The 13,693-nt window shown below is 41.9% G+C and overlaps 2 protein-coding genes across 10 annotated transcripts in view; both read left to right on the top strand.

Moving 5' to 3' along the window:
* TCP11 (t-complex 11) overlaps window positions 1–1,000 on the top strand; it is a 141,996-nt gene extending 140,996 nt beyond the window's left edge. For all 9 annotated transcript variants that reach the window (XM_050787657.1, XM_050787649.1, XM_050787650.1 and 6 more), the window contains one exon: window positions 571–1,000. In XM_050787657.1, coding sequence (XP_050643614.1) covers window positions 571–803 — 233 coding nt within the window. In that variant the 3' untranslated portion in view covers window positions 804–1,000. The remainder of the gene's footprint in view (window positions 1–570) is intronic.
* Window positions 1–13,693, top strand: part of TAF11 (TATA-box binding protein associated factor 11) — a 322,409-nt gene that overhangs the window by 87,161 nt on the left and 221,555 nt on the right. The window lies entirely within an intron of this gene.

The following is a 13,693-nucleotide window of genomic DNA, read 5'->3' as shown; positions in this document are numbered from 1 at the left end:
GTTTGAAGACTAACTGTGGTTCTCAGCATGATTTGCACCCAGAAATTCATGACTTCCAGGCGTGGGATATATCCAGCCAACCTGGTTAAGTCACTTGGGCCTACAGGTCATTCTCTAACTGCACCCAAGAAATCTGACATTCCCCCATCTCCCAACAAGAAACTAGTGCTGAATTTAGCTGGAAGACATGTTCCTATAGTGGGGAATCCCCTACCCTCATGCTGGAGTGGAGGCCATGAACTTGGCCAGCTTGCTCCTAACCTTAGCCATCAGAAGGATCAATCTAAGTTCCTCCTGTTAGGTCAAACACTCACTAGGATCTAACTGATGGCTACTTAAACAATCTTTTGAATAGTCTGAAATTTACTAACACACTAGGTTTTTATATTTGTTCTTGAGAGCAAGATAGCAGCCCCCTTTCCAAACAAAACAAATTTCCTTATCTATAGGTAAGTGGGCAGGTTGGTACATATCTGTTAACTTAGAACATGGGTGAGTAGAGCGCAGGGGGAATTTTCTCCCTGAAGTCTGTTTGCTCTTTCCCTTATCACTGTAATTTTCTGCTCACAGATCAGCGAATCCGTTTGTTTCTCAAATGCTGTTTGGTTCTTGGTGTGCAGCGGTCTCTGTTGGACCTTCCTGGAGGTCTTACTCTCATTGAAGCAGAACTGGCAGAACTGGGCCAAAAGTTTGTCAACTTGACACATCACAATCAGCAGGTGTTTGGTCCCTACTACACTGAGATCCTAGAAACCCTCATCTCCCCAACCCAGGCACTGGAAACAAAAGTGGAGTCTGTTTGATGGCATCGGCTCAGAGCCCTGGTACCTTGGACCCAAGAGGAGGCCTATCATCTTCCTGGAGTAACATCACCAGTGACCAGCAGACAGTGAGCTTCTATCCCAGGCCCTGCAGCCAATACACTAAGGCTGTAGGGATCAAGCATGTAAACACCAACTGGCCCAAACCCATTCACTAATAAACTTCTTAAGTGCAAGAAATCCTCCATTTTTCCTGTGCTGCAGGCTGAGGCCAAGCCCTATGACTTTAGCCCTCAGCTAGCTGAGAAGCCAGCAAGCCCTCAGTTTTCCCCTCTCTGGCTATGTGTACCTTTCAACATATAGAGCTGAGCAGCCAAGACAACCAGGTGCTAGCGTTATTTTCTTTAAGGGTAAAGCATTACTCTGAGGGAGCTCTTAAAACTCTGGAATTATCCAAATTGTGAATATAAGGGCTTCTTTGGAAGCCTTTGTTTTGTCCAGTTCACCTCAGGAGAGGACATGGTTTAGGGAAGTTAGCTCATTTCTAGGACCAAATTTCAAAGAATGCAACAAGAAGTCAAGGGATATTAAGAGCCTCAGTTTCCTCTTCTGTTGCATGGTCTGAAGCAGTGTGCAAACCCGGGGCTGGATGAAAATGGATGTTGGCTACAAGCAAGCATTCTGTTGAGGACAAGTTCAGAGATCATGGAACCTCTCTCCCAAGTTTTCCAGAGTTCAGACTTGGACAGTTAGGTCTGTGACTGACTTGTGTCAAGTTTATTCTGGTCCTGTTTTTTAGCCCAGTAAGTCTCCTTTCCCTCATCTCTAAGCTTAGAACACCTGGTTCTTCCAGACAGAGGTGATGTGGGCATTCAGAGGTGGAGCAGCCTCTATCCTTCTGGCTTCTCCATTCTGAGCAGTTGTGGTTGTAAGCTCTTGTTGGCATCACAAATGCGAGATGTTCTCGGAAGGATTTGGGCTTGTCTCCTGAGATTGTAGAGACCAACTCATTTTCAAACTGACTGTAGCAGACCACCTCCAACCTAGTATGCTGAAATGAAGAAAATGTTTGATTCAGATTTAGAAAATGGAAATTCAGTTATGTGTTCTCAAGGCAAGGTGAAGAAAAACAATGTTCTCATCATTTCAGGTGATGGAAGTTGCTGAGTGTTACACACCTAATCTAGGAAGAACAACAGAAGGGGGATTTGAGTTCCATTAGGCCCAGAGTTTCCTTCTAATTGATTTCCTTTTTTAGAGGGTCGATCCTAGGTAGGTGACAGAGCTAGGTCAACACAATGTGACTTTTACTATGACCAGAAAAGCTGGAGGGCCTGAATCATTCACATTTTTCCAGTCTTATAACTAGACAGCTTCAGGATGGGGAAGTCCAGATAAAGTGGTGTGTTTAATAAACAGTGAGGCTTGCCCAGTTGTATTCTCTGATTTGCAACTATTAATTTGAATTTTTAAAAAGTCCGCATTTTGGAAACCTCATTATTTTAGAGGCAAAAGTACTCTGAAGGGATTCCTGGGAAGAAGATTGTCCGGTTAGCAGGTGCAGACCCTGAACTGACAATGGAACCTTGGTTTGTACTTCACAATTAAAATTGGGACTCATCAGTACATTAGAAAATTTGAATTTATTTTCTTATGCTTTCTCATGGAGCAGACAGGGATCTTGTCCCTAAACAAGGAAAGATAGCTCCATTCAATCCTTCCCACTGGTTTGAGGGAATTTTTAAAAATGTGTATTTGTATTTTAAATTGTGGAGAAAATACACGTAATATGAAAGCTATTAGTGACATTGAGTACATTCAGAATGTTGTACAACCATCATGATGAACTAGTTCTAGAACATTTTCATCACCACCAAAGGAAATCCCATTCCAGCAACCAGTCACTGCCCATTTTCCCCCCTTCCCTTGCCCCTGGCAATCATTAATCTTTCTGTCTCAGTGGGCTTTCTGACTCTGAATATTTCCTATAAATTGAATCATATGTAGCTTTTTGTGACTGACTTCCTTCACTCATTTTTCAACATTCATTTGTGTTCTAGCATGTTCATTCTTTTTATGGCTAAATAATATTCTGTTGCATGAATATACCACAGTTTGCTTATCCACTCATCAGTCCATGGGTATGACTTCAACCCTCAACTAGCTGAGAAGCCAGCAAGCCCTCAGTTTTCCCTTCTCTGGCTATATGTACCTTTCAACATATAGAGCTGAGCATTTTGGCTTTTGTAAACAATGCCACAGTGAACACTTGGCATTATTTACAAAACTCATATATAAGTTTTTGTGTGAACACCTGTCTTCTATGTTTTTGAGTGTCTACCCATATATCCAGGAATAGAATTGCTGAGTTCTATGGTAATCCCTGCTTAATTTACTGAGAAACTACCATTTTGAGTTAGTATTTGTATATAGTGTAAGGAACAGGTCCAACTTTATTCTTTTGTATTTGGACATCCAGTTTTCATAGCAGTTATTTATTGAAGAGACTGTCCTTTTCCCATTGATGAATGGTCTTGGTGTTTGACTGTTGTCAAAAATCGATTGACCATATATGCAAGGGTTTATTTCTGGACTCTATTTTATTCCATTCATCATATGTTTATCCTTATGACAGTAACACATTGTTTTGATTACTGTAAGCTTTGTAAGTTTTGAAATTAGGAAATATAAGTTCTGTAGCTTGGTTGTTTTTCAAGATTATGTGGCTGTCACTTGCATTTCCATATGAATTTTAGGATCCATTTCTGTAAAACAGGAAGTTGGAATTTTTGATAAGGATATATATATATAAAAATTTGGGGAGTATTGCTATCTTGTCCTCCCATCCATGAACACAGAATGTCTTTTCCTTTCATTAGGTCTTTTATTTCTTTCAGCAACATTTTATAGTTTTCAGTGTATAAGCCTTGCACTTCCTTGGTTACATTTATTCCTAAGTATTTTATTCATTTGGATGTAATTGTTAATAGAATTGTTCTCTTAATTTCCTTTTCATATTGTGCATTGGCAGTGTATAGATATAAAACCAATTTGTTTGTTGATCTTGTACCCTGCAACTTTACTGAGTTTACTATATCGAATACTCTTTGTGTGTGAATTCTTTAGTATTTTCTACGTATGAGATCATGTCATCTGAGAATAGGAATAGTTTTGCATCCTTTTTTTCCTAATTCTGATCCCTTTTATTTATTTTTCTTGCTTAATTTCTCTGGCTAGAACTTCCAGTACAATGTCTAATAGCAGTGATAAAAGCACTTGTCTTATATCCTGATCTTAGGGGGAAAGCTTTCAGTCATTCACCATTGAGTATACAGTTAGCTGTGGATTTTTCATAAATACCTTTTATCATGTTGAGGAAGTTGCCTTCTATCTAGTTTGCTTAATTTTTTTTTTAAATCATGAAACAGTATTGAGTTTTTTGTTTGATTTTTTTTTTTTTTAAACATAGGGTCTCTCTCTGTCACCCGGGCTGGAGTGCAGTGGGGTGATCACGGCTTACTGTAGCCTTGACCTCCTGGCCTCAAGTGATCCTCCTGCCACAGCCTTTTGAGTAGCTGGGACTACAGGCATGTGCCATAATGCCTGGTTAATTTTTGTATTTTTTGCAGAGATGAAGTCTCACTATGTGGCCCATGCTCGTCTCAAACTCCTGGGCCCAAAAGATCCTCCCATCTTGGCCTCCCAAAGTGTTGGGATTATAGGCATGAGGCACCACACTTGGCCTTGGATTTTGTCAAATGCTTTTTCTGCGTCGATTGAGATGATCATATGCTTTTCTTCCTTCAGTCTATTAATGATATGTTGTTTGATTTTCTTATATTGAAGCAATACTGCATTCGTGGGATAAGTCCCATTTGATCATGGTGTGTAATCCTTTTAATATGCTGTTGGATTCAGTTTGCTAGTGCTTTGTTGAGGATTTTTGTATCTGTATTCATAAGAGATATTAGTCTGTAGTTTTCTTACGGTGTCTGTCTGGCTTTGGAATCAAAGTAATGCTGGCCTCTTCTATTTTTGCGGGGAGGAAGAGTTCGAGAAGGATTGGTGTTAATTCTTTTTTTTTTTTTTTTTTTTTTTTTTTTTTGAGACGGAGTCTCGCTCTGTTGCCCCGGCTGGAGTGCAGTGGCCGGATCTCAGCTCACTGCAAGCTCCACCTCCGGGGTTTACGCCATTCTCCTGCCTCAGCCTCCCAAGTAACTGGGATTACAGGCGCCCACCATCTCGCCCGGCTAGTTTTTTGTATTTTTTTTAGTAGAGACGGGGTTTCACCGTGTTCGCCAGGATGGTCTCGATCTCCTGACCTCGTGATCCACCCATCTCGGCCTCCCAAAGTGCTGGGATTACAGGCTTGAGCCACTGCGCCCGGCCTGGTGTTAATTCTTTAAGTGAGTGGTAGAATTCACCAGTGAAGCCATGTAGTACTGGACTTTTCTTTGTTGGGAAGTTTTGATTACCAAACTCTTACTTGTTATAGACCTATTTAGATTCTCTTTTTCTTCCTGAATCCATTTTGGTAATTGATATGCCTAGGATTTTGTCCATTTTATCTAGGTTATCTAATTTTTTACATACGGATTGTTCATAGTATACTCTTACAATCCTTTTTGTTTTTGTAAAGTTGGTAATAATTTCCCCACTCTTATTTCTGATTTTAATTTTTATATATATATATATATATATATATATATATTTTTTTTTTTTTTTTTTTTTTTTTCCTGAGACGGAGTCTCATTCTGTCACCCAGGCTGAAGTGCAGTGGCACGATCTTGGCTCACTGCAACCTCCGCCCCACCTCCTGGGTTCAAGCGATTCTCATGCTTCAGCTTCCCGAGTAGCTGGGATTACAGGTGCCTGCCACCACCCCCAACTAGTTTTTGTATTTTTAGTAGAGATGGGGTTTCACCATGTTGGCCAGGCTGGCCTTGAAGTCCTGGCTGCAAGTGATCTGCCTGACTTGGCCTCCCAAAGTGCTGGGATTACAGGCATGAGCCACCATGCCCAGCTGTCATTTTGTTTTTTTTTTGTTTTTTGTTTTTTAGATGGAGTTTCACTCTTGTTGCCCAGGCTGGAGTGCAGTGGCGCAATCTCAGTTCACTGCAACCTCTGCCTCTCAGATTCTCAGCTTCCTGAGTAGCTGGGACTACAGGGGCATGCCACCACACCTGGCTAATTTTTTTATTTTTAGTAGAGACAAGGTTGCACCATGTTGGTCAGGTTGGTCTTGAACTCCTGACCTCAGATGATCCACCCACCTCAGCTCCCAAAGTACTGCGATTAGAGGCATGAGCCACCGTGCCCAGGCTCCAGCCTGATAATTGAGTAAAAACTATCACTTCCTAGCAGGCCCAAGAACCTTAAGACTATAGGTAAAATCTAAAATCTGCCTTGATTTGGCTTCTTAGCCTCAAAAGGTTTCTAAATCTGAAATTCCTATGTGACCAATGTAGATATTTTATCAACATTGCATAGTTTTTAACGTACAAGTCTAGTATATATGTTGTTAGATTTACACGTATGGATTTCATTTTTTGAGTGATTGCAAATGGTGTTTATTTTTAAATATTAAGGTTTGTTGAAGTATAATGGATACACAAATAATGCCCATATTTAATGGATACATCTTGATGAGTTTGGACATATACCCATGATACCTTCACCACAAAGTACCAAACACATCCGCCACTTCCAAAAACTTCTGTGTGTTTTTTTGTTTTGCTTTGTTTTTTGCTAAGAGCATTTAAGTTTTAGCCTCTTAACATAAAGTTCACAATACCATATTATTAACTGTAGGTACTTTGTTATACAGCAGATCTCTAGAACTTACTAATTTTGCGTAACTGAAACTTTACATCTATTGGATAATTCACCATTTTCTTCTCCCCTCAACACCTGGCAACCACCACCTTACTCTCTGCTTTTATGAATTTGACTATTTTAGATACCTCATATAAGTGTAATCATGTCATATTTATCCTTAATGGTTTTTTATTTTAAATCATATTTCCACATATTCATTTCTAGTATAGAAATACAATTGCTTTTTGTATGTTTGTCATGTATCCTATAACCTTGCTTAACTAATTTATTCTTGTTTTTCTGTAGTTTTTGTTTTCTTTGGAATTTTCTATATAGATGGTCATATAAGCTGCAAATAGAGACCATTTTCGTTCTTTCTGATATGAATGTCTTTTATTTCTTTTTCTTGCCTTATTGCACTGGCTAGAACTTCCAGCACTTTGTTTAATAAGACTAGTGAGAGTAGACATCCTTTCCCTGTTCCCAGTCTTAGGAGGAAAAACATTGAGTCTTTCATCATTAAATATAATGTTAGCTGTAGGTTTTCTGTAGATGCTGTTTATCAAGTTGAGGAAGTTCCTGTCTGAATTATCGTATTGCTATTATAACAATATACTGGCCGGGTGCGGTGGCTCATGCCTATAATCCCAGCACTTTGGGAGGCCGAGGCGGGTGGATCATGAGGTCAGGAGATCGAGACCACAGTGAAACCCCGTCCCTACTAAAAATACAAAAAATTAGCTGGGCGCGGTGGTGGGTGCCTGTAGTCCCAGCTGCTCGGGAGGCTGAGGCAGGAGAATGGCATGAACCCGGGAGGTGGAGCTTGCAGTGAGCCGAGATTGTGCCACTGCACTCCAGCCTGGGCGACAGAGCTAGACTCCGTCTCAAAAAAAAAGAAAAAAAAAAAAAATATATATATATATATATACACACACACACACACACATATATATACACATACACCACTAATTTAGTGCTTTAAGATAATGCAAATTTATTCTTTTATAGTTCTGGATGTGAGAAGTCTGAAATGTGTTTCATGGGCTAAAATTAACGTACGGAGTTGAATTCCTTCTTGGGGCTCTAGGGATGGACATAATTGTTTGCTTTGGCTTCTGTAACAAATCATCACAAGTTAGGTAGCTTAAAACAACAGTAATGGATTATTTCACAGTTCTGGAGGCGATAAATCAGCTTCATCAGGCTAAAATCAAGGTGTTGGCAGGACCGTATGTCCACTGGATGCTCTATGGAAGAATCTGTTTCTTGCCTCTTCCAGCTTCTGGTAGCTGCTGACATTCCTTGATATGTGGCCCCATTATGCCAATCTTTGCCTCCATGGTTACATGGAAATCATATGGTTCTTTTCTGTGTATACCAAATCTCCCTCTGCCTTTTATAAGAATACTTGCAATTGGATTTAGGGCACACTTTATTCCTTGGCTTGTAGCCCTTTCCTCCATGTTCAGAGCACATCACTACAACCTTTGCTGACATCATCACTTCTCCTCTCTTTTCGTAGCCCTTGTGACTACATCAGGCTCTTCCACATAATCCAGGGCAAACCCTTGATCTCAAGATCTTTGATTTAATCACATCTGCAAACTACCATTTCACATAAGGTAACATATTCACAGGTTCTGTTGATTAGGATGTGCATACATTTGGGGAGCTATTGTTCATCCTCTATTTCCATTTTTCTGAGAGTTTTTATCAAATAGGTGTTGAATTTTGTCAAACATTTTTCTGCCTCAATTGATATATTTTTGTTCTTCTTTAGTTTATTAGACTAGATGTTGGATTACATTGATTGAGCTTCAAATATTGACCAGCCTTACAGCCCTGGAATAAACTCTACTTGGTCATGATGTATAATCCTACACACACACACACACACACACACACACGCACACATGCACACATACAAATTCTATTTGCTAATATTTTGTTAAGGATTTTTTTGGTGCCTATATACTTGAGGGGTGTTGGTTTGTAATTTTCTTTTTTCTATTTCCTTTGTCTGGTTTTGGTATCAGGGTTATGTCAACTTCATAGAATAAATGAATCAGGAAGCATTCCCTTCTATTTTCCAAAACAGATTACATGGAATTGGTTTTAATTCTTTAAACATTTGATGGAATACTCTGGTGAAATTATCTCAACTTGGAGATTTGTAGTTTTTTTAAATTATGGATTCAGGCCAGCATGGCGGCTCATGCCTGTAATCTCAGCACTTTGGGAGGCGAAGGCAGGAGGATCATTTGAGCCCAGGAGTTTGAGACTAGCCTGTGCAACATAGTGAGACCTGTTTCTACAAAAAATTTAAAAATTGGCTGGGTATGGTGGTGCATGCCTGTGGTCCTTGCTATCCAGGAGGCTGAGGTAGGAGGGTAGCTTGAGCCCAGGAGGTCGAGGCTGCAGTGCCTGGGCAACAAAGTGAGAACTTGTCTCAAAATATAAAATGAGATAAAAAAATAGAATTATAGATTCAACACTTGTAAGGCTTGAATGATTTATTTCACACTGAGTTGTGACAGTATGTTTTTTGAGGAATTGGTCTATTTGGTCTAAGTTGTCCCATTTATGTATGAAGAACTCTGCATAGTATTGTCTAATTATTCTTTTTTTTTTTTTTTTGAGACAGAGTCTCGCTCTGTCACCCAGGCTGGAGTGCGGTGGCGCAATCTCGGCTCACTGCAAGCTCCACCTCCCAGGTTCACGCCATTCTCCTGCTCAGCCTCCTGAGTAGCTGGGATTACAGGCACCCGCCACTACACCTGGCTAATTTTTATTTGTATTTTTAGTAGAGAGGAGGTTTCATGGTGTTAGCCAGGATGGTCTCAATCTCCTGACCTTGTGATCTGCCTGCCTCAGCCTCCGAAAGTGCTGGGATTACAGGCGCGAGCCACCGCGCCTGGCCTCTAATTATTCTTTTTTTTTTTTTTTGAGACGGAGTCTCGCTCTGTCGCCCAGGCTGGAGTGCAGTGGCCGGATCTCAGCTCACTGTAAGCTCCACCTCCCGGGTTCACGCCATTCTCCTGCCTCAGCCTCCCGAGTAGCTGGGACTACAGGTGCCTGCCACCTCGCCCGGCTAGTTTTTTGTATTTTTTAGTAGAGACGGGGTTTCACCGTGTTAGCCAGGATGGTCTTGATCTCCTGACCTCGTGATCCACCCGTCTCGGCCTCCCAAAGTGCTGGGATTACAGGCTCGAGCCACCGCGCCCGGCCTAATTATTCTTTTGATGTTTGCAGGGTCAATAGTGATAGCCCATTTGATTTTGATATTGGTCATCTATGTTTTCTCTCTTTTTTTGGGTCAGTTTGGCTATCTAATATCTAAATATCTAAATTTTATTGATATATAAAACCAGCTCTTGGTCGGCTGTGGTCGCTCATGCCTGTAATCCCAGCACTTTGGGAGGCAGAGGCAGGTGGATCACGAGGTCAGGAGTTCGAGACTAGCCTGACCAATGTGGTGAAAGCCTGTCTCTACTAAAAGTACCAAAAAAAAAAAAAAAAATTAGTCGGGCGTAGTGGCACGCACCTGTAATCCCAGTGACTCAGGAGGCTGAGGCAGGAGAATCGCTTCAACCTGGGAGGCGGAGGTTGCAGTGAGCCAAGATTGCACTACTGCACTCCAGCCTGGGTGACAGAGTAAGACTCTGTCTCAAAAAAAAATAAACAACAAAAAAAACAGCTCTTTGTTTCATTGTTGTCTTTTTTTTTTTTTGAGATGGAGTCTTGCTCTGTCACCCCAGGCTGGAGTATAGTGGCACGATCTCAGCTCACTGCAACCTCTGCCTCCTGGGTTCAAGCAATTCTCCTGCCTCAGCCTTCCGAGTAGCTGGAATTACAGGTTTGCACCACCACATCTGACTAATTTTTGTATCTTTAGTAGAGATGGGGTCTCACCATGTTGGCCAGGCTGGTCTCAAACTCCTGACCTCAAGTGATCCACCCACCTTGGCCTCCCGAAGTGCTGGGATTACAGGTGGCAGCCACCACGCCTAGCTCATTGATTTTTTTCAATTATTTTCTGTTTTCTATTTCATTGATTTATTATTTTATCTTTAGTTTTCCTTCCTTCTGCTTGTTTTGAGTTTATTTACTCTTCTTTTTCAAGATTCTTGGGAGAGGAGCTTAGATTATTGATTTGAGGCTTTTTCTCTTTTCTAATGTTTGCATTTAGTGCTATAAATGTCCCTCTCAGTGCTGCTTTGCCTTGTCCTGCAAATTCTGAAATATTTTCATTCATTTTAATGTATATTTTTATTTCCCATGAGATTGGCTTTTTGACCCATGGATTATTTAAAAGTGTGTTGTTTATTTCCAAGTGTTTAGAGACTTTCCTATCTTAATTGCTACCGATTTCTACTTTGACCCTACTGTGGTCGAAGAACACACTGTATATTATTTTAATTATTATTATTATTATTTTTTTGAGATGGAGTTTCACTCTGTTACCCAGGCTGGAGTACAGTGGCGCGATCTCGGCTCAGTGCAACCTCTGCCTCCCAGGTTCAAGCGATTCTCCTGCCTAAGGCTCCTGAGTAGCTGGGATTACAGGAGTGTGCCACTACACCCAGCTATTTTTTTGGTATTTTTAGTAGAGATAGAGTTTCACCATGTTGGCCAAGCTGCTGTCAAACTCCTGACCTCAAATGATCCACCCACCTTGGCCTCCCAAAGTTCTGGGATTACAGGCGTGAGCCACCACATCTGGCCAGTGTATGATTTTAATTCTTTTAAATTTGTTGAGGTTCGTTTTATGGCCCAGGATATGGCCTGTCTTAGTGTATGTTCCATGGGCACTTAAAATGACCATATGTTCTGCTGTTGTTGGCTAGAGTGTTCTATAAATGTCAATGAGATCCTGTTGGTTGGTGGTGGTGGTGAATTTTTCTGTCTCCTTGCTTATTTTCTGTCTAGTTGTTCTATTGATTGCTGAGAGAGGTGTGTTGACATCTCCAACTATGTTTGTTGTATTAGTCTGCTTAGGCTGCTGTAACAAAATACCATGAACTGGGTGGTTTTGACAACAGAAATGGATTTCTCACAATTCTGGAGGCTGCTAACTAACTCTCTGATGAAGGTCTGGCAGGGTCAATTGCTGGTGAGGGTCGTTTTCATGGCTTGTAGATGGTTGCTTTCTTCTATGTCAACACATGGCCTTTCTGTAATGCATATGCATGTGTGTGGGGGAGAGAGCTCTTTCTCTTCTATAAGGCCACCAGTCCTATCGGGTAAGGACCTTATCCTTATGACTTCATTTAACCTTAAGTGTAGGGGATCTGTCAGAGTGGTGGGAAAAACTAGGGAAAGGATGCAAACCTTCTCAAAGGTCAGAAGGTTCTGCAGAGCCCTGGGGGAGAATAGCTGAAGGCAGCTGTTACAGATAACCCTGAGGCAGAGGACAAGGAGTAGGTATAAGAGAGTAGGGGGAATTTATCTTAAATAGGCTTGTTTACTTATGTTGACCAGAAACTGACTTTTTTTTTTTTTTTTTTTTTTTTTTGAGACAGAGTCTCACTCTGTCACCCAGGCTGGAGTGCAGTGGCTGGATCTCAGCTCACTGCAAGCTCCGCCTCCCGGGTTTACGCCATTCTCCTGCCTCAGCCTCCCAAGTAGCTGGGACTACAGGCGCCTGCCACCTCGCCTGGCTAGTTTTTTTGTATTTTTTAGTAGAGACGGGGTTTCACCATGTTAGCCAGGATGGTCTCGATTTCCTGACCTCGTGATCCGCCCGTCTTGGCCTCCCAAAGTGCTGGGATGGAACTGACCTTTTATCATCTGCAAGAATGACATTCCCTGAAAGGGGAACAATAAATGTTAATTACCTGCAGGTTGTGTTGGCTCCCAGTTTTTGGCATTGTGCATGCGCTGAATAAAAGCAAACAGCTCCAGGGCTGGGTGCGGTGGCTCACACCTGTAGTCCCAGCACTTTGGGAGGCTGAGGCAGGCAAATCATGAGGTCAGGAGATAGAGGCCATCCAGGCTAACACGGTGAAACCCCATCTCTACCAAAAATACAAAAAATTGGCCAGGTGTGGTGGCACGTGCCTGTAATCCCAGCTACTCGGAGGCTGAGGCGGAAGAAACACTTGAACCTGGGAGGTGGAGGTTACAGTGAGCCGAGATCACGTCATTGCATTCCAGCCCAGGAGACAAAGTGTGAGACTCTGTCAAAAAAAAAAAAAAAAAAAAGCAAGCAAGCAAGCAGCTCCAGCTTCTTGGGGTTGCTCTGTAGCCACTAGAGCCAAGCAGTCACCTAGCTGCTCTTAAACTGCACACCTGTATCTGAGTACTCGTTTCATCCATCGGCCAGGGTCTGTGGGACAGACCTGGCAGGTGGTGCCCCATGTGAGGAACACTGTAATGGATCGTCACAGAACCCTCGAGAACGAAAGTGAAGTGACTGTGCAGTAAATAATTGGTGTCCGCTCAGGATTTCCAAATTTGAGGGGATTTTCAAGCTAGGGTTTCATCATGGGACAACAGTTATCCACTCAACAGCAACAGTATATAAAAGTATTGAAACAGCTGCTTAAAGTGGAGCCTTGGTCTCGGAGGCCCAATTAAGGGACCTAATGCAAACTGTCATTCTCCCAGAAGAAGGCACACTAGACCTAGAGCTCTGGGAACAAGTGGGAAGAAAGTTTAAACGACATCATGGACAAGGGCAACGGGTCCCAGTAACACCTTCAATGTTATGGGCCTTAGGGCTGCTTTGGCTCCGCTCTACACAGAAGAGCCTAAAAAGGAAAGGGAGGAAGAACCATCATCTACGTTACCACCTCCTCCTCCTCCTCCTCCCTCAGCCCTGCTGTTACCGGGTAAAGGTGCCACAGAGGAGACAGATTTTCCCTGAGCCCCCTGCCCCAGTAAATTGGAAAAAAGATAAGGGATACACTACAGTTATGGGACCCTGTCTGAGGCCAGTGGCATTAGAAGGGGAGCTCTTGGCCTGCCTGGTGATGCAAGATCAACAAGGCAATCAGGTACGTGAACCCATTACTTTTAACACTTATAAAGAAATAAGAAAAAGCATTAGAGAAAACGGAGCTGCTAGCCCATTTATGAAAGGATTGATTGAGGCCATAGCAGATAACTTCCAT

This window comes from Macaca thibetana, chromosome 4 (genome assembly GCF_024542745.1).
Source record: "Macaca thibetana thibetana isolate TM-01 chromosome 4, ASM2454274v1, whole genome shotgun sequence".
NCBI classification, from domain to species: domain Eukaryota; kingdom Metazoa; phylum Chordata; class Mammalia; order Primates; family Cercopithecidae; genus Macaca; species Macaca thibetana.
This window is presented reverse-complemented; position numbering and strand designations above follow the sequence as displayed.